Genomic DNA, 27,738 nt, shown 5'->3' with positions numbered 1-27,738 from the left:
ATTATACCATAGTCGTTTGGCGGTCGGGGATGGTGAGGGCGGTGGCGGCGGCGGCGCTTTCGGGGGGAAGGTCGACAGGAAATAATGCGAACTGGGTGCGACGAGTAGTATCAGGACGTCAGATGGATAGCATGATCGTACGGAATCAGGATCGGGGATCCATCTCCTGTAGCTTCTAGGCTATCCGCGCGCGCACCCTCCTCTCGGCGTAACCTGGAAACTTGGCGGCAAGCTGGGGGGGCATTCATTCACCTGTCTGGTCTGTCTTTTTGATACCACGGCGTTTCCTCGAGAGAGAGATACGGTTTGGACTGGGGCATTTCGGTTTTTTACCTGGCTTATCTGGGGACGGTTGGGCTTGATCACTTTTAACAATCGCTTTTTCTAAATGGAGTCCCACTGGCGGCGTTAACTTCATATTGCATATTGCTTTCCATCACGCCGTATTGGAGCATAGTTGTTGCTTACCTAGGGTACATATTTTTTAAGGAGTATTTAACTCTCACCGTCATTCACGCGGTGTCAATACGAAAGGTATAGGGTGATCGACCCTGTGCCATCATACTCTCATATCTACCTGTTTGCGCTCTAGTGAACGTCCAATGTCCTCAAAGTCCTTAACGTCCTTAGGCAATAACTTTCTCCGCCCCACAGCTCTAGGCATCCTAGAAACGAAAATCATATGTCCGGGCAACAAGATAGCAATACATACCTATATATTGAGATTGGCACCGGAGCAACGCCATAGAAGAGTGGTGTGTCAAATACCTAGGTAAACACTTGGCAGCTTTTTCTCCCAAGCCCCGTCCTTTCTTCAGGTAACCTCATGAGGAACTAAATCCCTACACTCACAACTCCGATAGGTTATCTTTAGCGTTACTCGCTCCGTATATGGGTCATTGTTATACCAACACAGCGGGCTCCTTCATAGAAAGTACCTGCGCACCTGCAACACGATAGGATCGATTCTTTTACCAGAACCACCCGCCCCGTTTTAAGCCCCAGGGAAAGGGGGTTGTACCTTCAAGCACCCAATACACTTCCATGCGCAGAATTGTCGGGAAAATGACCGAAGGTCCGCACGAGAATACACACGAGCGCCCACCAACTTTCGATACTTTACTAAGTTGCCCGTAGAGCTTCAGCTGATCATTTGGGGCTTTTACCGACTCGATCGTAGACTTTTCAGACACTTCTTCTCGGTGGAGAATGGCCGCCATGTATATACGGCACTCGATTATCCAACCGATCGCATCGTTGACAACTTAATAGAGGAAGGGTATACCGGACCTGATTTAATCCACCGGCAAACCAGGATCAGGTTTACAGGTGCGGTGCGGTTTACGACGGAGATGGAGAGTTATGATGATGGCCTTCAAACGCGCCAACGGAGAAAGCAAAAAACGGTATCGTCGGCGATCATCTACGCAGATCTTGAACGCGATATTTTCTGTTTTGACAACCTCCGTACTTTCAACCATCCTGGCCGGAATTCGTTTCATGACGACTGGTTACGTTTCTTGCATAACCCTATCCATCAAGAAAGAATGTTGCCTGGAGACCACTGGATTTTTCGCGTACAACATCTCGCACAGTAATCAAAAGGCCTGGGGATAGGATCTCAAGGTGTTCGGGGCCATGAGATCGTTGAAGCAAATGTGGTTTGTCCTTCCACGGCAGTATTTGCACTATTACCTCTCGAGCACAGGTACGAAGGATATTGAAACGGCATCCAGTAATGTGTTCGGATTTATGGAAGTGTCAGATTCCCCAGGTAGACCTGGTGACCATGCGCGACAGATGCTTCTCCATTGTAGCTATAGAGCGAAAATACATATAAATAATGCGCTCGAGGAAAACGGGATTAACGCTCGTTTCACCACTACTCTGGATAAAGCCACAGGTTGGCCATCTACTTTTGTTTTACGGGATCGGGATACTGCGATTCTTGGGCTCCCATAACCTAGACCAAATCGTCGGTCACGTAGACGCAGGGAAAATAGGGTACCGGTACTGGGTGCTTATCGACACCCTACTATGCAGAGGATAATCACTTAGTGATATTATACCCCTACTTACTATCACCCACATAATACATAATGTCTATCTACCAATATAACCCATGGACTTCGTCTCAATTACGCAGTTGGTGTTGGTGCGTGGTAGGTAGATGACCACTTAGCCTCATAAGTCGACGTCCCCACGACTTGTCCAGCCGATGCTGATGTAATAACGGATTTCACGATCCACGTGTCCCAACTCGTAACCTTCGTAGCGCCCGTCATAGCTCCAACTTCAACGGACGGTGTGTCGGGCCATGCACCGGACCACACCGTAGGCCCAGGGATTTGGTATGTTGTAGTGCAGGGCGCGGTGGTGGTGGTTTTAGTTGAACAGTAGACCTACGAGACTTATTAGCTAAGAGTGTAAAAAGGACTTCTAGTAGACCTACATCGTAGACAACACCAGGATCATCCCACTTGTATGCTCCTGGGAAGCTCACACCCTCGGGTAGTTCCACGTCTCCATCGCCAAGGACCTCGACTTGAACACAGTTAGGGTAGAACTGCGCGCCGCGAATTGGGTTCTTCTGGTAGCTAGCGTCGGCTTCGTGGAGTCCGATCATCTCGGCCCGGATGAGATAGCTATGATACGATTAGAATAAGGCTCCCCCGAGAAAATATTGTGGGTTCTTACAAGCCGGCCTTGAGCCCCTTAGGAATCCTCACGTTCATCCTACCACCATTGGCGGCAATATCCGCTGTAGTAGCCCACTTACCCGGTGCACGCGGGCCTTCTCCTTCGGCGAATTTTCCTTCTTCCCATATCTTAACGAACGAGTTATCGGTCGGCGGGTCTGGGCTTAGGTAGACCATTGCCGGGCCGTGATGCGAGGACGCAATGATGTCGTCCGTGGCGGTGCGCGCCTCGTGATGCCATTCCACTATACACAATGATGTCAGGGGTTGGCTTATAACGGTTACAGCGTGGATTCCACTAACTTGTCACGTTGTCGCCAGGCTTGACCTGAATCGTGTGCGAGACTTGTTGGTCGCCAAGCACATTGCATCGCATGTCAATAGAATCTAGATCCTTGACTGGGCCATTGGCAAACCCGTAAGGCGGTGGTCCGTTGTATGCGGGCGTGCGGATTCCGGAGAAAGTACCGCTATCAACGCCGTTGACGTAGACGGACTACAAGATTAGTATAGTACTACCTGGGTACTGAATTCAAAGAGCGCATGTTATTTATAGGGTCCAGTTGAACCTTTCTACTCACATATATGTAGCAGTGCGCCTGTGCGACTTCGAAAAGCGCAATCGATGCCGCCGCAACCGCGGCCAGGGAGCTTCGAATCTTCATGATAGCGACAACGAGGCGGGAATGGCTACGAAAATTCTTCTCCAAAAATTTCCACCACGGCCAGAGCTTATATGATGCCTCTGCACCTAGATATAAATAGCCTCATAGCTGTTTACGTACCTATCTCGATTCGGGCCTCCCACACTAGTCAATATCGCATTCATAATAAGGTCTCCTATGACTGGGTGAGCTTAGCCCACCGCTCGGGTTGTTTCTATACCGTAGTGGAAGCTCTATATATACTGGCTCGGCAGATCGCTACGTCGGGACGTGCTGCCGACCTGCCCAAACTAGAACGTAGGTGTTTATCCGAAGACGCATGGGTTATGTTATACTTCGCTGCACGAAGCATAGATCCATCACATGTATTTGATTATTTAGCTACTATTTCATTGATTGATCGAAATCCTTATTGAAGGGAAGTGGGTACTTAAACGCAATAAATGCCTCTTCGAAGCCTTCACACAAGGTCAATCAGAGTCCCATGGAATGTGCGGTAAGATACCGGTCAGATCCCCTTTCAAGTTCTAGTCTTTTCAGTATTCAGTAGGTATGCATAAAATGATCAATACATCCGTAGAAATTGAACAGAGCTCGCCGAATTGTGATTCAACCCTTAAGTAGACACTTCTCGTACAGCGATATACCTGTTGTGCTCGTGTGCAGATATTTCCCTACTAGAACATCCTCTTCATACCCCTTATTTTTTTTTCGCCCAGGGCGAAAACCACTAGAACCCACATATAAACACCACAAATTCCATCGACTCTTCACCTACTCAAGCGGTTTAACCTCAACAATCATTTTCCCAACATTCTTCCCAGCAAACAAATCCCCTATCCCCGTCTCCGCCACCTTCAAGCCCCCCTTTAAGATAGTCTCCTTCCGCTTAATCTTACCCTCAGCAAGCCACTTCCCCAACTCCACTCTCGCCTGCGGATACTCATCCACGTAGTCAAAAGCAATAAAGCCCTCCATGCGGATCCGATTTATAACAACTTGAAGTAAGTTCCTTACACCGGGCTTAGCTTCTCCGCCGAGGCTATTGTACTCACTCGTCCCACCACACATAACAAACCGCGCTCTTTTCGCCGCGCGCTCGAGGGCTAATTCTAGTACTGTAACCACCCCATTAGCAGCTGAATCCTCCCACGGGGACAGGCACAACTTACTCTCACCCCCAACATTATCCCAATAAAGATCCACCAGCCCCGGCGTAGCCCTCTCAAACTCCTCCCTAAATGACGCCTTTTTATAATTCAGCGCAACATTGAATCCCAATTCCTTAGTCAGGATATCGCATTTCTCATCCGACCCCGCGATACCGATGACCCTGGAGCCGCGTATCTTAGCGATTTGGCCGACGATGATGCCTGTTGCGCCTGCAGCGCCGGAAACGACTACTGTTTCGCCTGGTTGGGGGTTTCCGACTTTTTCGAGGCCGAAGTAGGCTGTTAGGCCAGTGACGCCTGGGGGGTGTTAGTGGGGGTACTTATGAGGGGGGGGGGGGGGGATGGTTCACCTATGGCGCCGAGGAAGTCCGTGAGCTGTGCGCCTTGGGGTAGATCAATAGGAAAGAAATTATTTTCATCCACGATGGCGTACTCCGTCCACCCGCTATGTGCGAAGACTAGGTCGCCCTGCTTGGCTTTGGGACTCTTGCTTGCGAGAACCCTAGTTATCGCAGAACCGCGGATCTTCTCATCTATTTTGAGAGCTGGTATGTATGATCGGAAATCTAGCGAGTCTTGGTGTTAGAAAGAGTACCTAAAATGACACGCGATTTTATAGTGATGAGTGGCTAGGGGGCGGAGGGAGGAGGGGATGTCTGACCATGCAACCAGATGCGCAAAGCAGGGTCGAGCGATAAGTAGATGACCTCGACCAAGATCTCCCCATCTTTCAGCTTATCGGCTGTCGGCGCGTCTGTTTCAACAAGCTTGAACGTGCGCCCTGGAACGATGTTTCCCGTGGGGCGTTCTGCGAGGTGGAACGTCAAGTTCTTGCTAGACATGAGGCCGGAGTGATTAGATCGGATAATATTTTTGGGTAAGGATATTGGCCCTGATATTCGAGAGGTTGCGAAAGCGTGATATTTGCGAAAGATTTTAGGATGACAAGGGGAAAATATTAGGTTTAGGTGAAGGCTTGGGTTGGGAATAGTTGAAAGTTGGCCATACGCCCTCGATCCCACGGGTGAAAACGGTTTACGGTGGCTGAATAGGAGGGATCGCGAGTATTTATATGCCATATTCTCATTTAAGCTCCTCTCTGTTCTGCACGTTTCGTGTAGTTAAAGTTCGGACTTGCTCCGAAAATGATATTATTAATGAAAGATCTTGGCATGTGCCGGCCTGGATCGTATCATTGTAGCTATGGAGATAAAGCATGTTGACCAATAGACGACGGCTGGGGAAGACTGCACGCCCATACACAACGCCTTGGGAATGAAACAGACTTCTATCATGTATGGTGGTATTGCTCCCCGCTGGAATGACATAGCTACACCTCATAAGTATCTAAGTATGTTGGCATCACATCCCTGCTTTACTGGGGTAGCTTCAAACGATTGATCGAGGGAATATCGGGCGGATATCTCATTGGCCCACATCGCCGCTTATAACGTCGGTTATCTCCTATCTCCTAAACGACCACAAAAATATATATATGGAGAGCCTCAAAACTATCCCGTGTGATCTTAATCCGATACATTGAGACCGTAAGAGGCGCGGGTATTTTTTGTACCTACAACCTGTATTTCTAAGCAACTGGTATCTCCGAATGGCTAGTCTGTATTCTGGGGTCTTCACTGGTATTGGGCGTAGTTGGGAGTAGGTACGTCGGACTGATATCTTCATATTTGCCCTGGACCAAAACAGGTATATAGGAGCTGTTTACAAAGTTAATGGAAGCCATGAATCATTCGCATCCGCCAACAAGCCCCCGTCATTTCCCCTGTCAAGCACATGGTCATAGGCAACTAAGACATGAAAACAAAAAGGGTATCGTAGCCTTCCGCCAGAAGTTCACTCCATCATTCGCCGAAATTTTTGATTGTCATTAACCTTGGTTAATCTACTAGAGAAAAAACCTATATACGATACGCAGACCAGCAAACACGATCGTAACAATGGCGTCAATATAGGTGTAGTGCATGGTGAATGGTTTGGTGTTCAACTGGCTGTTGTGCTGGATCAAGCAACTTCCTGTCGAAGACAGCATTTTCAATCAGGCATGCTGGATCAAAAGATGGGACCGAATAGTGTGTGCAACCGCCCACCAGCTATGGAACAAAATTGAAGCACCTGGGTGATAACAAGAGAAATGGACTAGGTCGTATATTTGCCATAACAATTATCAACGAGCGGGTATGCTTTCAACCTCGCTTGCGTTCGTATCGCTGCTTGCCTCGTCATCTGGAACTTGTTCGTCTTCGCTTGACTCGTCGACAACGGTGCGTTGTGATTTGATCTTGTGTGGTGTGGCCGCTCTGTGTTTAGATGAAGACCGGAAGCGCTTGCGACTTTGGGGGGTCTTTCGTGGTTTGAAGTCAGGCAGATCATCTTCGTTATTGTGACCTAGATCAACATTATCATCGGATCCGTGAACTGGCTCATCCCGCATCGAGACGTCCCCGTCTTTGGATTGGCCATTGGATTCGTCATCTTGTTGGCTATCATCTTCGATGTCATCTTCCGCCGCATGGGCAGCTTCACTCTCTTGATCACTCTCAACTTCTTCCTGGCTTTCTTCATCTTCATCATCGTCAGTCTTAATAACGGTTTGAGGCGTTTTCGGCTGCGAACGGTGAACCTTCAGGATCTTTTTGATCTTTCGGACCATTTCGTCAAATTCCGCATCTAGATCGTAATCGTCGTCGCTTGGAAACTCGAGTGCATGAGTCTCATTATATCTCCTAATTAATTGCATAATAATTTCGGGAATTGACATGATATGCCAATCGGGGACGAGATGCTTCAATCGGTACCAGGCTAACATAATGACAGGGCGTGTCCACTTGTTGTCTAGATGTTCTGTACGAACTTTAGCCCAGGGAATACGGCTCTCCGCATTTACATTAGAGGCTCGGATGGCTTTGATGATGCTGTATCGTTCATGATTCGACAAGTCTACAACTTCATCCCGGGCTTGCTGGATAATTTGGTCGACTGTGAGAGTCCCACTACCGTCTATACCGGCCTCTGATGGTCGATTGGAGATCTTTTTCCATTTTGATATGCATTGTAGTCGGCTTCGTGTTCTATCCATGCGTTCGCTCACCCTTTGCCAATCAATTAAATCTTCATCCGCCTCTATTGAGTTGATGTGTCCATTCAGACGATGTTCTTTAATCGACTCGAGAGCTTCCGTGACGATGGATTGAAGACGTTCTTCCTCCTCCAGAGTCCAAGGATCAACACGGCGAGAATTACCGCACACAACGTAATTCCGGACTCGATCTCGGACGTCTTCGGGATGTCGATTAATGAGTTTGCCGAGTAGGGAATATTTATTCCCATGCTCTTCCCATAGTTGCGTCAGTTCTTCGTGTTGTTCCGGGGTCCATGTGCCTCGAGCAACGAAGTTATGAAACTTTCGTCGACATAGGTTTATAACCTTTTGCCGCGCACGCTCAGGGCAAGTTGCTATGACACGAGCCCAAAAGTCGCTAGACAAGACCTCCTGAGGATTGCCCTGTATGAGAGCATTGACCTCGAATTGGGTCATATTGTGATGATCTCGCCATCGTTCGACAGCTCGGGTAATGTCGCGAATTTCGGTTTCACTGAATTGGCCCTTGACAAATTTCGTTGGCTGAGACTTTTTAACTTTCTTTGTGACGGAACGACGCTTGGACGTAGATGCCTTGGGTGCCGGGCTATCCTCTGTGTTACCTCTGAGCATAGTCGAAATTTTAGGTTGCTTCTTTTTGGTCGATTTTGACGATGGGGAAGACGAGGCATGGTCAATGGTCCCGTTAGCATCTCCCTCTGATAGACGTTCGTAGAATGTAGGCTTGACAAATCGCTTTCGTGTCGAACTCTTAGGTCGGGAAACAAAACTGCTACCGTCATCGCCTTCCGCACCGTCCATAAGCTCTACCTTGTCATTAACAGTTTCGTTGTGGGTTTGCACGGCTTCGGAAGTAGAACCATCCTCGTTCTCCTCACCGACATTCTCTTGTTCACTACCTTCGAATGCTCCACTCCGGTCATCCCCACTATCCCCACCCTCTACCCGGGGTTTATTTAATGGTGAGCCACCACCGTTAGATGAGGCATCGTCAGGTTCGTCTTGATCTTCATTATGCGATATAGAACGATCCCGAATTGGGTCTACTTCCATCTCATCATCAGACACCACGTTAGGGTCTGCTACATCGGTGTTCGTATTTGGAATCGACTCAACTAAATCCTGGCGTGATTGAGGATAACTCGGAGAGGTTGCCTGAGCATTTTCGTTGGCGGATTCATTGTCGCTAGACTCAATTCGATCTCCATTCTTGCGGCCAGCATAAAGACTTTCGGCAAGGCTGCTGAAAGGTGTCCCATTGATCAACATGTTGCCTCCACTGTTACGCTTAGACTTCTTCCTACTCTTGCTCCCCGAATTTGTAGCCTTGCGTTTCTTCGATGAGTCGTTGGGTGGTGTAGAGTCGACAGTCGTATTACTCTTGGGACGTAAGCTGAGAAATGGATTTTGTGCTGTATCATGAGTTTTTATAATATCGACCGATCTAGGCTGTTCAGCAGGGTCGCTCGAGGGCTCGTTGTTTCCCAAATCAGGAGATGCTGGCCATTGTTCTTTCTTCAGGCCTTTCTTTGCCTTCCTTCTACGTCTTTTCGGGCCTTTGTGTGAATCGACGTCCCCTATCGCAGAGGTATTATCATTCATATCATCCACATTATTTATATCATTTATTTCTGAAACACCGTTCTGCGCATGATTGGATCCGCTAGACTTGATGGAAGATTCAGGATGCGATATGCTGGACCGTTTTTTTGATCGTCGCGATTTCGACTTTTTGGATTTGTTGCTTGGTGTCGAGTTTTCCTGTTTGTACTGAGGTGACTCGGGAACCTCGAGTTTCTTATCCCTCGTTGCCGAAGACATGGTAGGCGGTGGGAGTGGGGGAAGGATAGGCGAGCTAGGTACGTTGAGGTCGGATTCGTGTAGTTCGTGTAATTGCGGTTTAGGTCGGAAGGGTGGAATTGGCCGAATCGCAGACGCAGGCACTTGACTTGAGTATACAATGCCTGGTGAGCAAGGAACTGCTGAGGGTTCTTTCGCGCGGGGATATGAAGGAGTTGAGGGCGACTGTTGCGATTCTTGCAAATCCTCTTCTGCACCATCCGACTCGTCCTGTTTCACCTCGGTGCTTGGTTGATTTCCCATATTCAATGCATTGTTCCCAATAAAGGACTTATGACAATGTCTTATGAGGAAGAAAAGGGCCTCTCAAGTCGAATATGTTGTTGACAATAGCGCAGGGGTAGTAGTCAATGTGGTTGGTGAGGTGGTTGGTATACAACATGAAGAGGGATGACGACGTGCTACAATGCGCAAAACATCCAGCCTTCAACAGCTCTACTTAGATATATGCAGTCTTTATCGCGATGAAAACAGAAGTTTCAAAGTCCGTCGGAAGGGCAAATACACCCCGATATATTACAGTAGTGTTTTGTTTGTTGGTGTGGAGAGCTTTAGTAAATTGGTGCGCGTGAAGTTCACGATCTTGGTCGCGTCTGGTGGGAGAAAAAAAGAAAAACGCGAAAGGCTAAGGTGTGCACTTAAAACTCTGGGGCCAGTAAAAAAAATCACTAATGGTTTTGGGGAGGTACTTACGCGGGCACCTACCTAAATATCTACCAAGGTGCAGATTTGGCACAGTCGCTCGCTTTGATTGGCTAGTCCTAATTGATATCTAACTTTTCAGGTAGTGCGGGGTCATAACTTTAGGTATCTACCTGTAGATATCGCAACTGCCCTGTGAAAATGAGTTATCGGATTCCTCATGAGTCATTTACATTAACACGTACTTTCCCGTTGTTGTGAATGCCAAAATCTAGAATAAATTATGAGAGGAAGTTTGGGGGAAGTACATAATATATGTAGCCTATCTTTTCTCTATGCATGTTCTAGCGCCACTGGATATGCGACCGTATCCATTTTCGCAAATGGTGCCCCGTAACAACAGAAGTGCAGTTGTAATTCATAACAATTTGCCCAGATAGCTAGGTTTATATTCATGAATTATGACAGGTTTGGTTTCCTACTCAAGTCAGCAGAACTGGATTATATTAAAAGTTATTGCTATCATTTTTCTACTAATTAAATGCATAAGGGTATACCTAGATTCAGGGGTACACGCCCGCGTACAGCGTCTCGGGGTGCACGGTCAAGTGATTTCGCCATAAATATGCAGGTCTAGGCCAGCGATCTCAGGTAACACAGAATTCAAAACGTCATATATACCTAGGTAGTTACAAGCACGTTTCGCCACGTAAAAAACGTAGGCTGGTAGGTCAATCAGTAAAGTATCAAACAAATACAGTAACTTCCTCTCCCACACCACCCCCAACCGCCCGAACTCTAGCCCCTATCTCCAAGGGGTTACCCTCAAATACTACAAATTCGTTCGTATCCTCGCTACCCTTTAATCCCAAGATCTTATACACATTTTCCGAGACCAAATCCAATGCTTCTTTCTCACCTATCTGACCTTGGCTATTCTTATGCGCAATACCCGCTAGTAACCCAACGTCTCGTACAAGCCAGTCTTCCTCGATGCCGACACCTGCACGCACACCAGCAGCTACCAAAGCATCGACGGTTGTACCATTCGTAAGAGGTGCGCCTGTTGGGGCCCTATGTTGATCCCATGATGTTCGGTATGATAGCAAAGGGCTTAACACCACACCTACATTCGCTGCGGCCAACTCGTCTGCTACGAGGAAAGACTCAGCGCCACCAATAATAACCAAATTTATGCCACCGCTTCCTCTATTCGAAGTAATAGCGCTATCAACAACATCCTTTACTTTTAGAACCGCAGCAATCGCATCAGCGCTATGGACGGTGATAGCCAGAGGCAGCGAACCATCAACCACTTTAGCTAAAAATGCCGCCTCGGTGTAAGGGTCAGCACTCGTAGCGTTAGAATCCACAGCTTCCAGGAGTTTATGACGAAGCGCATTGATGGCATTCGATATCGATGAGCTGCCACTCTTAGAACTAAGGTCCAGTGTGTAATGCACAGCAACGTCGTCAGCAAATACAGCGCCCTTCTCGAGAGCATGTTTCGCTGCTGTGCGGAATCCAACGCTAGTACCCTGGTGAGTTCCCTGTCCTGAATATTTAGGAGCCGAGATAGCTCGCGTGACACCATATTTTTGCGCGTAGTGGAGTTTCTTGGTATCAAGTGCGAGTCCATCGACACCTCGACTAAAGACCCCAGTGTCGCCACCATTGTCAGTATCCGACTCAGCGTCAATAGCATTGAGGCCGAGGAGGGAACCGAATACAGTGAAAGGTCTCGTCAGGTAGCCATTCTGGAGAGAGATGATCTTGGTGCCCGACTTGGAAGCGATTTCGAGTTCAGCATCACAAGTCCCTATGCAAGTGATTTTACCACCAGAAATTGCGACGGTCGAGTTATCACTGATAGAATCTTGTCGCAGCTGGGATGATAAGAATGATTTCGATACTCCGGTGAATATAACGTCGCTTGTAGGAACGGCTTCGTCAGCAACAGCAGGAACTTCGAATGAACTGGGAGGCGGGGTAATCGGTTTTCCTAGATCAACAGGTTCATCGAATTGTGCGGTCCCATCAATCCAAACTTGAAGTGGCGCGGCTCCGACACTCAATGGGTCACTATCCCATAGAACAATATCGGCGTCAAATCCAGGTTTAACCTTGCCCAAACGTTGTCCTAGACCGAGTCGCTCAGCTGGGGCCGTAGTAACCGAAGCCAGAGCAGCGTGATAGGGCAAACCGTATCCAAAGGCTTTCGCAGCCTCGAAGACGACATGTTGTGCGTTTAGAACAGGGTTGTCGCTGACATAAATGGGGGTTAGTCCGTTTTCGTATAATTCCTTGCCGGCATATTCGGAACCGATGTAAGCTTCGGCCTTATACCACATGTTATCAGCGAATAATGCTGACGCAGGCGGAGTGTCGCCCCATGCTCTCTTGAGAACATCAGGTACGAGATATGTCTGATGCGCATGGTGGAAAGCTCTGACGGGGAACTTGAACTCGTTGGTATGATCCACGAAAGCTTCCAGATCTGGGACTGTGTAGCAATGCGTATTGACATGGACCTGTCCGCGCAGCACGGCTACTAGGGTTTCCCACTCTAGTTCTTGCGGCAAATAGCTGTCTATTTGCTCAACACCAACGGACTCAGTCAGGGTACACCAATCATCCTGAGCTTGAACCAATTTGGCAGCTTGCTCGAAGGCGTGTCGGAATTCCCAAGACTCGCCCAGTCGGCTGAAGGGACCATGCTCCCCAACTTTACCGTAAACACGCTTGGCATTCTCACCGCAAGCCATCTTGATGTATCGCCAGGTGTGGTCCGGGTCAGCTAACAAGTCGTTTATGGATGTCTCGTTGCGGCCATCGGGCTTTCCCACAGCGTGCTTAATTACATAAGCTTCGCCGCCGATATTGTTGCCAGAACCAGGCAGCACTAAACTCGTCGTGACACCACCTGACTTGATAACCTGAATTTGATGGTCGAAAATATTAATTCCATCTATTGAGCGCACGTACGGAGTTATGTCAGCGCTTAATTCATTCGTGTCGTCGTTTCCACGGAGTTCCGGTAAGCTGTCGACACCAGCATGACTGTGCATGTCGATAATACCACTGGTGAGTTGACGACCTTGCGCATTCCAGATGAATGTATCGGACGATACCGAGCTGATATCAATGTCCTTTCGAACCTCCTTAATGAGACCGTGCTCTAGCAACACATCGGCATTGATCCACGAATAGCCCTTTCCAGCGCGCGCATCCTCAGCACTTGTTCCTTCAACGGGTTCACCAACCCAGATAGTAGCGTTCTTTATAAGAGTAGGTTTCTGTCCATCAACATAACGCGCATTACGCTCTCGTCCCAAGCCGATAGGATCTTGAGGCTTTGAGCGGAGCTTGGCACACGTTCGTAGGTCTTGATTCAATTTCTCAATTGACAATTGGGACGTCGAGCCGCGCTTCGGATGAGGTTCAATTTGTCTCCATTGCGCATAAACAATAAACGCAAGACATGCTAAAGCAATAAACTTGACAGCACGAGAACGCCGTACGGGCCAGCGCCTGCGCCAGTCCAGTGTAGGTGCAGCTACAGCGCTGTAGGGAGGTAGCTCGCCTTTTCCATACTCCATTTCGTCCCTCTTTACGAAATAGTTGATGGTAGATGGAGGAAAGAGGGTGAAAAGGAAGTGTAAACTGGAAGATAAGCAAAGTTACAGGGAGGTTGGGGGTCGATCGCGGGGCATGTACAAGGGCCGAGCCGATGATACTATAGCTTATTAGCCAATCAGAAGCTTGGATAAACGCCTACAGTTGCGCGATCCCCCGCTGAGATAACGACAGCGATGGTGAGTAAATCCAAATCCGTCCCTCCATCCATCCTAATATTGGATGGTATTGATGTAACTTCATCTAGTAATCACATAATAATCACATATAAACATGGGTATTTGAAGTCTTGTTGCATTCCTCTCCGTACCTTGCAGCTTGTCTCAACATTCTTAATCATGCTTATTTTCAAGGTGAGAGCTCCGGCGAGATTAGGTAATACTGATAACTTACCCTAAGACCTTACCTAATACTATCTCGAAGTTCATTAAAACAGCAACGATGTTATCCAAGAAGGCATAGAAACCATCGTAGAACTCTGTATTTCCGATGCCACGACCGTCGGTTTGTATTCCGATGACCGGTTCCTGTCCGGAGCTGCCTAAGCTTCGCATATCAAAGGATTAATGGTGGTAGGGAAACCTAACCCCTACCATGAGTCCACCGACTCCAACCCTAGCCCTCAAGTATCACAGGAAAAGGAGAGGTGCTTACCTAAGGTGCGTGGTGCCCACGCCGAGGACTACGCGAAGCCGCTCTAGAAGGCTCCTAGAAGATACTGCAGTGGTATTAGAGACGGTTTTGGAACGCCAATACATGATTCAAAGTGGCTGGAATATTCATGTGAATAATATGGTGAGGTATGTGATAACGCCTCCATTTTCACACCCTTGCGGCGTCGAATGCCGAAAATTTAGGTATTAACATTAAATTCATGTTCTAGGGCGTTGTATTGCTGTAGGGCGCGCTACGATAGCACCTGGTCTACTAAAGTTAGCGTATTAGTTGCTGTCTTAGGTACCCCCGACACACCTTACTTCCACGATATTCTTGCCCTGTATGCATTGGAAATGGTCTGGGTTCACCACCTGACCCGAGAACGAGCCGTTGAGGTCTTAGGTAATCCGAGATGGTCAATAATGGCATCTTGAAGCTGTTCCTGCATAGCGCGCATTCGAAGGATCTCTTGGTTCTACTCAAGCCTTGTGGTAAGGACGGCACTTTCCACTTCCTCGTCAAGGCCTCCTCCGTTGGGCAACTTGGGCCATTCCGGCATAATGCGCAGTTCTTGGAAGATACGTGTAAGGCAGTAATATTCTCTATTCAAAGTACCGGTCTGCCATTATTTCCAATATACCTACCAAGGTAATAAACAAGTAATTAGTACAAAGAAAAATTGCCATTGCCTCTTAGCTAGATACATAAAACCCATGATTTGAAGAGAGACGAGATTTTGTAGGAACTAGGTACCTAAAGAAAGGGAAGAATAGTTTTGAAGGGTCAGTGTAATAATAGCGCTATTTTGACACCCTCAGGTTAAATAAAGGTGCTGAACGGGGAAAATTTATGTGCTAATTTGTGCTCTAAGGTACCGCTGTAGGAAGCGCTACGATAGCGCTTGCCCCACTAAGGTTCGCGTATTGGGTGCGGTCTCTAGGTGCCCCGCACCTTCCAACGATAAGTGCCACAGTACGCAAAAATTCAGAGGACAGGTAAGGCGCTAAAAATTAGCCGATAGGGGATCTTAGGGGTGTTGGGGTAGGTGCTAAGGGCGCCGGAACAAGGGGCCGATTAGTACCTGCGACTACCTAGGTAGGCCTGTGAAGCCTGGCACCTTCCGAAACGATAGCTCCAATCCCATGTGTTAACGATAGGAAAGAAAGCCGCATTAAACTCGGAGTAGAAGGAGCCATTCTCCCCGTTATACGGTATATTTTTCAAGAGCCACCGAGACCCTTAGGAATGATATATTGGATGTTTTAAGGTGCCATGGTAAGGAAGGCGTCGTAGTATGATCAGATATCTAAGTCAGGTAGTCATTTAAGCAGTATTATCACCAATCTAGTTCATTCACGATAGTCTTCAAGTCACCAAGGCATCCAATGCATATAAAGAACAATCGATTGACTTCTGGGGATGTCTGTCCGTGGGGTATCTCCTCCTGCTATATCGGAATAGCTTTTCCTCGTCCTGATCTCCTCAACTCCTAGCAAAAGCGAACCCCGATGCATGTGCACTATTAAAAAGGCATAAGGAAAAAAAGGGTCCGACCCTATCCTAATACCTAAACATCAAGCCATCCAGCTGCCATCCCCAACCTATAGGCGGAAGATGCGGCCTCCCGCACAGCTCCGCATGTCTCCAGTAAGGTTATCCGTATCCTTTCCTCCTGGTGATTCCGGTCTGCAACTGTGGGGTCGTGGTAGCTAATCGACGAGCGGATTCTGGAATTCGGTGGCCAATCTAAGAAGTTGAAAGCCGTAATAGGCGAGTGCGAGAAACAAAGAAACTGCGTGTAATCGTGAAATCCCCTTTCTGTCCCCTTCATCAGGCGTTATCATGCATCATAATGTGTCGTGTAACGGGTCGTAAACACCGGCTTAGCTCCTAGAGCGCCCTCTGAAAAATCCCCAACGCCTGGTATACATAAACAGGACGTTTCAACTCCACCATCGAGGTGCTTAGTGAGTGTGGTGACTACGGTCCTGGACCTGTCCCTGGCCACTCTGACCACTCTGGCCCTCTCCACTCTCAGTCTCGTTCTCGTCATCGGCACTAGGAGCGGGACTCTCCGAGGTAGCGCTCGAAGTATTAACACCGCTCAACTTAAACGCCGTCTGAAAAGCGCGGCGAAGAGAGCCACCAAAGCTAGGGCTGGGCTTGATGCGGCGATCCGCACTCTGGGTGCCCGGGTGGTTGTGGTTATACATCGCCTCGGATGCAGTGGTCTCGGCAGCGGCCTTGAGCTTGGCCTTCTCCTCCTTCTTCTGAGCACGGTCGCGCTCTCGCTCACGACGCTTCTCGCGCTTCTCGTCGTCGCGACGCTTGAATTCCTCCATGTTGGTCGATTCGTACAGGAAAGGACCAGGTGCGGGGCGAACTACGGTGTCAGAAGCCGCGGGCCACTCACCAGTAGGAGTTGCGGAGGGTGCGGCAGGTCCAGCGGATGGAGTAGGTAGTTCCAGCGGGGCGGGCTGCGGATCGGGTAGAGTAGTGGCTCCAGCAGCGATAGCAGCAATAGCAGCCTCATCGAGCGCCTCTTCGGTAGTACCAAGCTGAGAAGGTCCACGGTTGGCGTTTCGAGGGGTCGCCGGGGGAATTACCAAATGAGTAGATCGCTGATTAGCAGATCCAGAGGCTGCCTGAGAGATACGGCGGGTCACACGTCCTCGAAGACCCAGAGCAACTGCAGGAATGACACCTGGGATTGAACTAGATCGGTGAGAAGCCGCAGACGGGGCAGGGTGGTAGACAACAGAACCAGTAGGTTGCTGAGGAGCCGAGACGCGAGAAGTGCCTGAGGGTCCAGCGATTGGAAGACCATTATCAGACTCGTGGAACGGGTCATCATCAGCTTCCATGTCAGCCAATTGGATTAATTCCTCCTGGGCTTCCTTCTCAATCTGCGCAATGATGGCAACGAAGATCTGGTCTTCTATAGGTTGGTTGTTCGCCTCAATCTCGGCCTTGTTCTAAAATGCCGAGATTGCCGGGGTGTACAACGCAACTTGGTACTGGATGTGAGCTGCAAGGCCCGCATCGTCACGGATAGAGCGTCCGAAAGTGTTTCGGGCAGCATCCACAACAGCCGTAGATCGCATGAGCACGGTAGACTGCTCCATGGCTTGGAACTCAGCCATTTCACGGCGGATCATCTCTCGGATAGTTTGGTAAGACACCGGACGTGTTGGTGTGCTAGCTGCGATTACCGACTCAGGGCGGATTGAAACAGTGCCCTGATGGGTTGATTGGATCTGCGAGGGACGAGTAGCCGATTCGTTAGCAGACTCTTGGTGCTGCTCTACCATACCAGCGGGGGTCCCAACACGAGGTGGCAAAACCATGACCGGAGGGGGCCCCATGAGCGAGGGGTGCCCACGAGGTTGTCTCTTTCCTCGGTTCGCAAGTTGATCAAGAGCCGCTGTAGCCTCAATCACATCGCGAGGGACGCCTGGATATGCATTCGGGTTAGAAAAATCCAACGGTGCTTCTAGGGATGATTCTATCTGACCCTCATCATTGGATTCCTCGTCCGCGAGTGACTGGAGGCCTACAAAAATAATGTGAGCGACCACTTAATTTTACATAAGGGAAAGAAATTGAGGGCGAAGGGGAAAAAATAATCTACTTACGAGAATGAAGAGTCTGCTCAAAATTAATTCGAGCGGCGGCACCTCGATCTAAAATCTAGTTGGTCCACGGTCGCAAGAAAAATTAATTGAAGGGGACTCACCGAAGCCAACGGGAGAGCCACGAGAGTCAGCCATGTTGGACTTATCCTTGAGCTCCTCGGATGGGTGCTCGGATCGTACGTCGGGTGTTGTTTCGTAAATACTCTCCCAGGATGAATCAGATGCTTGTTGAAATGATTCTGCAATAATAGCCTGTTCTGAAGTGGCTAGGATTTCGGGGTGTACAAGATTAGGAAATTCGTGGGAGAAAGGTAAGGATTGGAGAGGTCGGTCAAGTTGTCTGGGCTCTGAGTGCAAACTGAGCATAGATTTGTTGGATTCTGCTCCAGAAACTTTCATAAATAAATAATCGAAAAGTTCATCGTTGGTTTGCGAGGGGTCCTTGCTAAACTGTCTGGGCAACTCTGACGCGCAGGATGGCTCCGCCTTTTCGTCAAGCTCTGTGAATACTTCCGCGGTATTGGCTGATGAATGCTTTGGTACTTTGCTGAAGGATGCGAGAACTGGTTGGCTCACACTTTGCGGAAGGTACGCGTCCTGTGCAGCGGCCGCCTGGTTAGGCCTTAGAGTAGAAACAGTAGGTAGCTTAGGCAAAGCACGAGCAGGTGGGGGGAAAGGAGTGGTTCCATAGGAGCGTGCCGGCCGGGATAATTTTAGTGGCCTTGGCCACAATTCCTGTAAGTGTTGCGGCAAATTCTGGTGAGGTCTGTTGAACGTGCTGATATCAAGGGCACTTTCATTACCAGCAACCGTCTCTGTCTCCTCAAGCACAGCAATGTCCGCAAAGAAGACGGAGTCAGTCATGCCAGTTCGTTTACCAACACAAGAATCGCCGAGGTGAGATTCACCAGTACAAGGAACGCCGGCGTGAGAACTGCTGGCGCGGGAATCGCTGACGATAGAATCGGCGGCCTGGGGACCATTGGCCCTAAACTCGCCGACTCTACGTCTAGGGCTGCCGATTCTGGAGTCCTCACTAACACTCCGGAATACAGCGGTCATCTCCGCGACTGTGCTCTCCACGTCCTTGTCATCACCAGCACTTAATAAATCCCGCAAATTAGTAATTCCTCTACGCCGAGGCAAACCACTAGCTCGCCCTAGTCGCCCTATAACCTCAACCGTTAGTTATAACCCTTGATCCAGTAACAAACAGTTATGCTAACAGCTATTGTTAGTATCAGGGGTAGTTATGAGAATCTTACCTTGAGGAACTATGGCCGAAGGGTTCGAGTCTATCACCGACTCTATGAGACTCGCCGAAGAGCTTGAGTTGCCCGCACGCGAGGGACCAGCAGCGCCGTGGACTTTCTCGCCTCCAGAAGATTCGGTTCGAGCTGTATCATCGCCTAATCCGGGCATCTGATTCAAAGACATCTTCGAATATTTGCAATAAAATCAAGTCGGCGAAATGTACAGACTAATAAAAATGTTAACCGACGACGAGGTTAAAGTTAATTTCGGTTAACTTGTGTAACCGGAGACTCAGCAACATACCTTGAAGTACAATAAAGGTGGTTGAATCGCAGTGTTATCACTTGCGGCGATCGCGAAATATTCAATTCATCAGATGCGACGACGTACTGAAAAATTGAAATTCACTTAGCCTTGAGGATGGATATTGAATAGACAAGATGGATGGATGACCAGGAAGAGATGAAAGAGGGACGGCGAACGGTAGAACGTTCGTAGAGAAAAAAAAAAGCTGTGAAAATGCAAGAAAATAATTGCACCAGCTCAGAGAGAGATGCGCCGTGGATGTGTATTTCGCCGACCCAAGACTTGGGATCAAAAAAAAAATACGCGAAAGGGATTGATGGTGAAGAAGGAAAGCTCTTTAAACGCCGCTTGGGGTTCAAAGGTTGGTAGAAAGTAGGAAAGCTAGAGATTTACCACTCGTCGTGCGCCGCGCGAGGTAGAGGGCGAAGGGAAGAAGGTAGATGATAGAGGGAAAGGTGGTGGAATTGCGACGATTTGATAATGTGCGCCGAAATTTGTAGGTGGTGTTGAAATCAGTAGGAGAAATCAGTGATTAGCACCCAATCAAAATTCAGATCGGCGCCTTACCATTTTAGGTAATCACCAGACAGTGTATGTACCTCCTTCTTTTTTCTATTTTTCATTTGTTAATTTTTATATTGATTTCTATTCAACACGGCGTGTAGAATTGGATATATCAACTTCGAATCAGTTCTTATAGCCCCACATCCTTCCGGTAATGGTGTAAAATGATTGGTCACATTGAATCAAGAAGGTACGCGGTTACTTTAATTGTTTGGATCACGCCCGTGCATACCGCCGCTAAACCAACATAGGAAACATCCCACCTTCCACAAATGCACTGTACTCACGGTACATTGCAAGCAATATGTTAGCACGCCTAGATACAAGTACCTCCCACATGACCTTGCAAACAAGGAAGTAGATTCTGTGGACCCGACGGGTCGGATCGAAAACAATGCGCCACAAACGTCGTTTCGTTTACATTTCATTTACCGTTTTCCGTTACATTTTGTGGCTTTAATTATCCTTATCTCACAGGATTGCGTAATTTCAATTCGCGACATCTCTCCTTTTTCTCTCTTTCTCCCTTTTTGTCACGTCACCCTTTTCCAGAACAAAAAAAGAAAATTCTCCGATAAAGACAATTAGATAATAATCGCACATCTCGCGGTTTCGCGCGAGAGCCTGCTTCATGATCAGCAAACTAGAACCAAGATGCTAGCAAGAAGAGGTGGCTGGATTGGCTCTTTTAGGCCGTCAGCATATGTCGGATATTACGGACGCTTCAATGTTACCCAGACACGACCTGTTCTGGTTTGGCCCCCACCCAAATCGACTTTCTCCACAACTACGTCGGTGAGAAGTCATATTGGCCCGGATGGCTATCCGAGATTCGAAGATGAGAAGCCTTCTTTGTTATCTAAGATGGGCGAAGCTGCAGCTACTACTATTGCTTCAGTATTAGTTCTTGCGATAGGGTTTGCCGGCGCTGGTTACGTTTACCATAAGTTGTACAAGCACTTACAATTGAAGAAGATAGAGAACGCCTTTGAGCCTGGAGATCCTGTGTTGGTTCTAGCCGCCGTGGGGAAAGATGCGCCAGCGCCGCCTAACTCGCAGCACTGGGTCCTACGGGACGAACAGACTAAGATCGACAGGATTATCAATGGATCTGATCAAGGCCATTATCATTTAATTATGGGCGAAAAAGGCTGCGGCAAGAGTAGTATGTTGTTGGAGGCCATGAGAAAGATAGATGGGGAAGGATGTGCTATGTTCGAGGCCCATGCCGATTTAGAGATCTTCCGAATTCGATTAGGAAAGGCGCTTGATTATGAATTTCACGAGGATTACATTGGCGGATATTTCAGTGAACGTGGGCCGAGGGAATCAACTGCATTGCTAGATATCGAGAGGGCGATGAATAAGTTGGAGAAAGTGGCGCTGCTACACCGTGCGAAAACGAAGAGACCCTTACTCCTTATCATCAACCAGACTCATCTTATTCGAGACGACGAAGACGGAAAAGATTTGATCGAATTACTTCAGCAACGAGCAGAGCAATGGGCTTCTGCGAACCTCGTCACAATGATCTTTAGTAGTGATGATTTCTGGGTGTACGAAAAGCTGCAGAGGCTAGCCACTAGCCGAATGGAAGTCATGTCAATTGGAGACTTACCGAAAGCGCAAGCCATAACAGCGCTACAGAGATATCGCCAACGTTATTTCCGCGAGGAGGTAGAGAAATCCGTACTTGAGCAGGTTTACGATCAGGTCGGAGGTCGGCTCTCGTTTTTGAATCGGGTAGCCAAGTCCCACGACATGCTCGCGACATGCGATCGCATTAAGGAGATCGAAAAGACATGGTTCCTCAATCAGTGTTGGATTCTAGGGTCAGAAATGGACGATGACGTGATGGATCAGCAAAAATGGGCTGTGAGTAATTGAACCTAACGCGGCTGTTCGTGGGATAATCAACAAAGGGGACATTTGCTAACTAAATAACCAGTCAGCTGCTATGGTTCTCGCTTTAGCCCTTGTGGACAGGGAAGAGGAGATGGAAAGGACGTACGACCCGGAGACAGGACACGTTTTACCTTGCTACCCGATGCACAAGGCCCAAGAAATCATGACCAGAGCCGATTTTATTCGAGATTTCGACCGATTAAACCTCTTCACGATAACGAGCAAATCCCAAGTCCGTGCGAGCTCGGTACCGATGCACCGTGCCTTTAAGGAAATATGCGCCGAGCCTGGATTCCGAGAATTCCTTGAGGATACTTTAGAACGTATCGCTGCGATTGAAAGCTTAGGTCGTACGAGGGAATTGGTCGCGAAGGACCTAGTTTTGGGTGGAAAGTACCGGATTTCACAACCCGTGAGCTGGGACGGCAGGCTCGAGGTTAAGCTTGACGAAGGCAAAAAGAAGTAGGAACAGATATTACCCAATAACTACGCCTAGGGTAAGATGGAGTATGCAGATGTGGACGACGATATGACTTACCAGCTGCCAGGCCAGCCTTCCTTTTGTTGATGATAGATCCTGTATATTGTACCATATTGTATCATATCACTATTACTAGACTTGCGCATAGATTTTTCTTACTACAAATAATCCAAAATTCCTTCGTTATATGGGTATGGCCATCTAAGCCAGCACCAACGAGATGCATTCCATTCCTGACGGTCCCTAAATACGAATCCTACCGGTAAAGGGGTAAAGTCCCTGATGGAACCTAGCCCGAATCTTATCCAACGTATTCCTATATCCAGTCTGTTAAATCCAGATTTAAGTATTTTTACCCTTACTTAGTTGCGCCAGACTTACGAGGACAGGTAACTCGCGGACCGCATTGTTCTAGGCACATACTTCCGTTTCTTGCGATCCTTCAGCAGCCAGGATTATCGGCTGCCCAAGTACTGATAGGAATCAGTCGTCAAAGTTCAATTGCAATTAAAACGATCATATCGCAAAGAAAAAGAAATAGAAGTCAGTTTCAACTGTTATTTATCTGGCCAACAGGGTTTTCGCCTTTTATGAAGTACTGAACTAATAATCCGGACACTCGTAATATTGGAGCGTGGGATTCACCAAGGATCAGCGCGCCACTACAAGGTATTGCTCCATCAATTGACATGCATTCTATATTCCAACTCCCATTGCCTTCTAATGCTACTACAATCTCTACGCGACAAGCCTGGGAACTGCATATTTGAATACATTATCCGGATCATACTTCTTCTTGAGCGCCACCAACGTGTCGTAATGCTTCCCGTAGAGCACCTTAAAGTCCACATCATCCGTACCCGTGAGCGCTACATACGACGATTCCATAACATTCTCGGGGTCATTCTCCCTGACATCTTTTAGAATCTCATTAGCCCATTCCTCGCCCTTAATCTCGTCCTCCTTCGCGGGGGTCGTAGCAACTAGCTCAAACATATGATGATCTGTTCGGGAAGGGAAGATGGATTCCTCGTTTGGCAGAGGTACTCTAAGGGTGTGTAGGGAGAGCGCCATGCGGACACCTGGGATTCGATGGGTGTGTCTAGCGAGGATCTCAGCAGTCTTTTGTGTGTAACTCTTGACGTTCAGTGTGTATACTCGACCATAGCTGCCATACGTAAGGAGGTTTTCGTTGGTCTCAACCCAAGCCGTCACTTTCTTCGGCTCGGGATTGTTCATCAAACAATTCCCGAAAGCCGCGATCTTGTTAAACCAGATCTTTCCATTTTCAAAATCGGGTGCTGCCCATGATGCTGCCACGGCCAGAACTTTCCCTAGGTTAGGAAGTTCAATGCCAAAAATTTGAAGTTGAAGTGACCTTGGGAGGGGTTGCTCTGCAGTCAGTTTCTCATATCCAGCGCAATAATCAACGAAGGTCTTCTTTATATCACTCGATTCGAAAATCAAAAGTGATACGAGCATCTCCTTCAGGGGATAGACCTTGATAGTCATTTCCACAATAACCCCAAATATCCCGCCGCCTCCCCGTAGACCCTTCAATAATTCATCACTTGCATCCACTAATTCGCCCTTCGCATCAACCAATTTAGCACTAACGATCTGATCAACCCCCAACCCATGGCTCGTCGAGAACGGCCCGTATCCGCCGAGCGTAGCCCATCCAACATAACCCACAGTCGGAATAGTACCAATCGGCGTAATCAAACCTTTCGCATCAAGCACCTTCGTAAGATCCCTAAACAACACCCCTCCTCCAATCGTAGCAGTCTTCTCGTCCTCAGCAACATTTACGTATTTGATGTCGCGCATATCAATAGTCAGCACATCGCGAACCTGCGTGCGCCCCGCACAGTCGTGACCACCAGTCCGCACGAGGAAGTCCACGTCATTTGCGACGCAGTACTGCACTAGCGCTTGTACGTCGGCTGCTGACCGCGGGCGTGCGATGGCGAGCGGTACGTCGCTGTCTCGCTTGACGAAGCACGCGCGCACGGCCTCGAATTCGGGGCTTGATCGGGTGAGGAGCGTGATGCTGGGGTGTTGCTCGCTTAGGAATTTTTGGAGGGCTGCCAGGGTTTCTGGTGTGTTTCGGGCCATTTTTTTTTCTTTCTTAAATTGAAGTCTCCTGCTCGGCTATGTATGTATGTTTCTTATCGGCTTGCTATAGGCTTAGTAAACAGGATTGCTGTAGATTATAGCCAGGACGTTGAGGGCTTGGTGGGTATACACATGGGCGGTGAAGAATACCGCCCCCCTCCCCCCCCCCCCCAGTTTTATAAGCACGAAGGGAGTTAGGGGAATCAAAAGATTCCGAGCCGGACGGACAGGGGTTCAGAATCGTCAGCGAGGGATGGGCGTAAAGGATTATTGATGTTTTGTGGGTATTAGGACTAAATGTTATAACTTACGTAGCTAGTATGCATCTTGAACCAACACACATCGATATTCCTCAGCAATCTGAGCCTGTAGTAGACTAGAAGTGGATTAGATTCTACTATTGACGATCCTCGAGGGATCGGCTGCATGGGTCTTGACAGCCCTAGAGTAGCCCCCGCAGGAAAAGTTGATAGGCACTCGGTTACGGGCAAAGATGCCGGTTACTAACCAATTATGTTTAGATACATGGCCAAGCTCAGGGACTTTGTGGTTCGGCGGATTCCGTGCAATCCGGGGTATCGTGCACCCTATCAAACTTCACATCATAGCCTAGACGGAGGATAGTCATAGCTTCCGACTCCAATATTATTGTAATATACTTCATGTGAATGCTCCTCTCTAAAAGGAGTATCGTTGCGAGATCTGACGCACTTCGGCATAGCTCAAGGGGAGGGCGACCCATGATTCGCTCGTACTCGCTCGTGCTCTTCAAAGACTGGGTACTCAGAAGAAGCTATTAGGGGTTCACCGGCAGATACGAGCTAATCAAACCAAAGCGTCTGTATTAAGTAATAATCTAGTAGGTATCTCATCCGGACGTAACTCATGCAGGCATAAACTCGTGACAGGAGGCACCTAGGCACCTCACCTAGATAGGTAGTTGATCTCTCCAACGCCAGTAATTCTATACAGCAACGGCAAGTTTAATATCCAAGCGGCTCAAGCCAACATAACTAGACTTTCCACCTATCAGATCTTCACTGTAATCGATCACGTCACCTATTTCCTCCAAACCTTGCGCTCGTGCTCTCTCTAGCGGCGTCATTCCGCTGCGTGGATCCCTCTCAGAGGCATCAGCACCAAGTTCAAGTAGTGTAGTCACCAGCTCGAAATTCTCTGCTTCTACTGCGGCATACAGCAGCGTCGCACCAGATTGCATGCGATAGTTAACATCAGCACCATGCCCCACCAGCCACTGCACCACTTTCCTACTATATCTCCGACCACCACGCACATCAAGTCCAATAGCATTTTCCAGGACGAAAGGATCTAACACCGCTCCTCGGCTCACCAGCAGCTTCAAGCTATTCACCGCATCCTCGGTAAACCGACCCCGGAAGGCGGCTGCATTGAGGGGCGTCAAGTGCCCCCGGATCGGGTCTGTGCGCCGGTCCCCTGGCAAATTAGGGTCCATCCCGTGCTCAAGCAGCCACTCGAGAATTGGCACATTGGAGACGATTATTTGCCTAAATATTTTGCGTGGTTAGCACGGACGCGATAGCGTGACGAGATATAGGAAATATTAGGTATGTACATGTAGGGATATTCTTTCATATCCTGGTTGATTTGCTCGGCGTGCCACCCGTAGTCGTACATCGCTTGCAGCATTTCGAGCTTGTTGCATGCTCCTGGGAGTAATTGTCTCCCGTTTACTGAGGCGCCTCTTTCGAGGAGAAATCGAAGGACTTGGGCGTCTTCTGAGTGTGCTGCTGTGGATGCTGCTCGGTTGAGGGTTTCTTGTGATATAGGGAGGCCGGCGTCGACGATCTTCTGGACTGTGAAGAGATCGTTATCGTCACAGGCGTCACAGAGGATCTCTTCCGTAGTCCTGTTTTCGTAGGAAATAGATGCCATGTTGAATCAATAAACTATTTTATGATATGTAGCAGTTTTGTTTCGGTAATAGATACGGCTGAAGGAGATAGAAAAGAGAGAGTACGAAGGGTGTTGGAAGTAATAGACATCACGGATACGGCACAGGTTATTAACCCTTTTATCAACTTCTACACGTGATTTTAAAAGCATGTCCCATGTACATAATACAGTAAACTGTTGGGAGTACTGCCGAAGAAATCTGATATCAGACGTAGGTGGCGTCAGAGCGTTATGCATGGTAGATGTTGCTTCTATCTTACAAGTTGAAATACATCGGTTAATGGCCAAGGTACATAATAATTCCATCATGAGCAGCCAATCAGAATTCGGTTAGGCCAAGAGGTGTTTACCGTTTTAGGAAAATAGATAAAATGCGGTAAGCTTTTTGAGCCAATTAAATTGATTAGACCCCCGGAGGTAATCGCTGTGGCTTGCTGGGATCTAGTACATTTAGGTACCTGCTAGGTATACTGTATGTTATTTACTGCTTTTTGATGATCACCCCCACGAATGTCAACCTCACCACAGATTTTTGTTGGATAATTCGTCAATAATTGTGTAAGATTGTGATGGAATCTAGACAACTTTTTACTAAATGTAATGTTTTTGAGATATTGTCACATTATTACCAATCGAATCCTTCTTCCGCAGAAAAGAAACTATAACGTGCGAATTCTATAGCTTTCGTTGACCTACGTTCAGAAGCATGATCCATAATACTGAGACCAATTCTGGGACTTTCTCGGTATCCAATTCAAGTTATCTCGATATCCTTCCTAGTGCGAGAGGAGCTAGTAGGCGGTTTTATTATTGGATGATAAGTGATTGCAAGACAGGCATCGTCGAACTAGTTGAAGGTCCGTGAGTAGGTCACAGCGCAAGAGAATAAGTTATCCACATGTTGATATAGTAAAATTGGATTATAATCTATAACTAGCCTCCGAGATTTACAATTCATCCGGATTTACTTCGTATGCTTGCATTTGAGTGCCATGTTCTTGGCAATCTGACTATATGTATTATATTTACGATCGCATGTGAACTTTTGAGAGAAAAAGAAAGTCCTAAATATGGGTGTTGTGATAGGT

General features: G+C 48.0%; 9 protein-coding genes across 9 annotated transcripts; 1 reads left to right on the top strand and 8 right to left on the bottom strand.

Annotated features, from left to right (window-relative positions):
• Positions 1 to 2,050: 2,050 nt before the first annotated feature.
• F4822DRAFT_349504 (uncharacterized protein) lies at positions 2,051 to 3,560 on the bottom strand. The gene is made up of 5 exons (XM_051455936.1): positions 3,269 to 3,560; positions 3,003 to 3,195; positions 2,698 to 2,944; positions 2,453 to 2,645; positions 2,051 to 2,402 (listed from the first exon to the last, which is right to left on the bottom strand). The coding sequence occupies exons 1-5, from the start codon at positions 3,362 to 3,364 to the stop codon at positions 2,139 to 2,141; spliced, it is 993 nt and encodes a 330-aa protein (XP_051311398.1). The 5' UTR covers positions 3,365 to 3,560; the 3' UTR covers positions 2,051 to 2,138.
• Positions 3,561 to 4,138: 578 nt separating this feature from the next.
• Positions 4,139 to 5,378, bottom strand: F4822DRAFT_432478 (uncharacterized protein; the record flags this gene model as incomplete). The annotated part of the gene is made up of 4 exons (XM_051461656.1): positions 4,139 to 4,482; positions 4,537 to 4,833; positions 4,887 to 5,102; positions 5,198 to 5,378. The coding sequence occupies 4 exons, from the start codon at positions 5,376 to 5,378 to the stop codon at positions 4,139 to 4,141; spliced, it is 1,038 nt and encodes a 345-aa protein (XP_051311397.1).
• Positions 5,379 to 6,721: 1,343 nt separating this feature from the next.
• Positions 6,722 to 9,760, bottom strand: F4822DRAFT_432477 (uncharacterized protein; the record flags this gene model as incomplete). Its single annotated transcript, XM_051461655.1, has 1 exon — positions 6,722 to 9,760. One exon carries the CDS (start codon positions 9,758 to 9,760, stop codon positions 6,722 to 6,724), a length of 3,039 nt encoding a protein of 1,012 aa, XP_051311396.1.
• Positions 9,761 to 10,844: 1,084 nt separating this feature from the next.
• F4822DRAFT_349439 (amidohydrolase) lies at positions 10,845 to 13,865 on the bottom strand. Its single transcript, XM_051455934.1, has one exon. It carries the CDS (start codon positions 13,756 to 13,758, stop codon positions 10,906 to 10,908), a length of 2,853 nt encoding a protein of 950 aa, XP_051311395.1. The 5' UTR covers positions 13,759 to 13,865; the 3' UTR covers positions 10,845 to 10,905.
• A 2,326-nt stretch (positions 13,866 to 16,191) lies between these two features.
• Positions 16,192 to 17,654, bottom strand: F4822DRAFT_349404 (uncharacterized protein). Its single transcript, XM_051455932.1, has one exon. It carries the CDS (start codon positions 17,314 to 17,316, stop codon positions 16,417 to 16,419), a length of 900 nt encoding a protein of 299 aa, XP_051311394.1. The 5' UTR covers positions 17,317 to 17,654; the 3' UTR covers positions 16,192 to 16,416.
• Positions 17,221 to 20,053, bottom strand: F4822DRAFT_349421 (uncharacterized protein). Its single transcript, XM_051455933.1, has 5 exons — positions 20,041 to 20,053; positions 19,353 to 19,730; positions 18,189 to 19,256; positions 18,088 to 18,135; positions 17,221 to 18,005 (listed from the first exon to the last, which is right to left on the bottom strand). The coding sequence occupies exons 2-5, from the start codon at positions 19,522 to 19,524 to the stop codon at positions 17,428 to 17,430; spliced, it is 1,866 nt and encodes a 621-aa protein (XP_051311393.1). The 5' UTR covers positions 19,525 to 19,730; positions 20,041 to 20,053; the 3' UTR covers positions 17,221 to 17,427.
• A 1,021-nt stretch (positions 20,054 to 21,074) lies between these two features.
• On the top strand, positions 21,075 to 22,783 carry F4822DRAFT_413723 (uncharacterized protein; the record flags this gene model as incomplete). The annotated part of the gene is made up of 3 exons (XM_051459065.1): positions 21,075 to 21,097; positions 21,176 to 22,086; positions 22,160 to 22,783. Coding segments are annotated over 3 exons (1,357 nt in total), but the record flags the coding sequence as incomplete, so codon positions are not given.
• Positions 22,784 to 23,165: 382 nt separating this feature from the next.
• F4822DRAFT_413721 (FAD-binding domain-containing protein) lies at positions 23,166 to 24,874 on the bottom strand. Its single transcript, XM_051459064.1, has one exon. The coding sequence runs from the start codon at positions 24,713 to 24,715 to the stop codon at positions 23,336 to 23,338; it is 1,380 nt and encodes a 459-aa protein (XP_051311391.1). The 5' UTR covers positions 24,716 to 24,874; the 3' UTR covers positions 23,166 to 23,335.
• A 662-nt stretch (positions 24,875 to 25,536) lies between these two features.
• On the bottom strand, positions 25,537 to 26,883 carry F4822DRAFT_413715 (ankyrin repeat-containing domain protein). Its single transcript, XM_051459063.1, has 2 exons — positions 26,310 to 26,883; positions 25,537 to 26,241 (listed from the first exon to the last, which is right to left on the bottom strand). Exons 1-2 carry the CDS (start codon positions 26,627 to 26,629, stop codon positions 25,680 to 25,682), a joined length of 882 nt encoding a protein of 293 aa, XP_051311390.1. The 5' UTR covers positions 26,630 to 26,883; the 3' UTR covers positions 25,537 to 25,679.
• Positions 26,884 to 27,738: the final 855 nt, after the last annotated feature.

This window comes from Hypoxylon trugodes, assembly GCF_022578975.1.
Source record: "Hypoxylon trugodes strain CBS 135444 unplaced genomic scaffold F4822scaffold_8, whole genome shotgun sequence".
Classification (NCBI taxonomy): domain Eukaryota; kingdom Fungi; phylum Ascomycota; class Sordariomycetes; order Xylariales; family Hypoxylaceae; genus Hypoxylon; species Hypoxylon trugodes.
The sequence above is the reverse complement of the archived record's forward strand: the minus strand, read 5'-3'. Positions and strand labels throughout refer to the sequence as shown.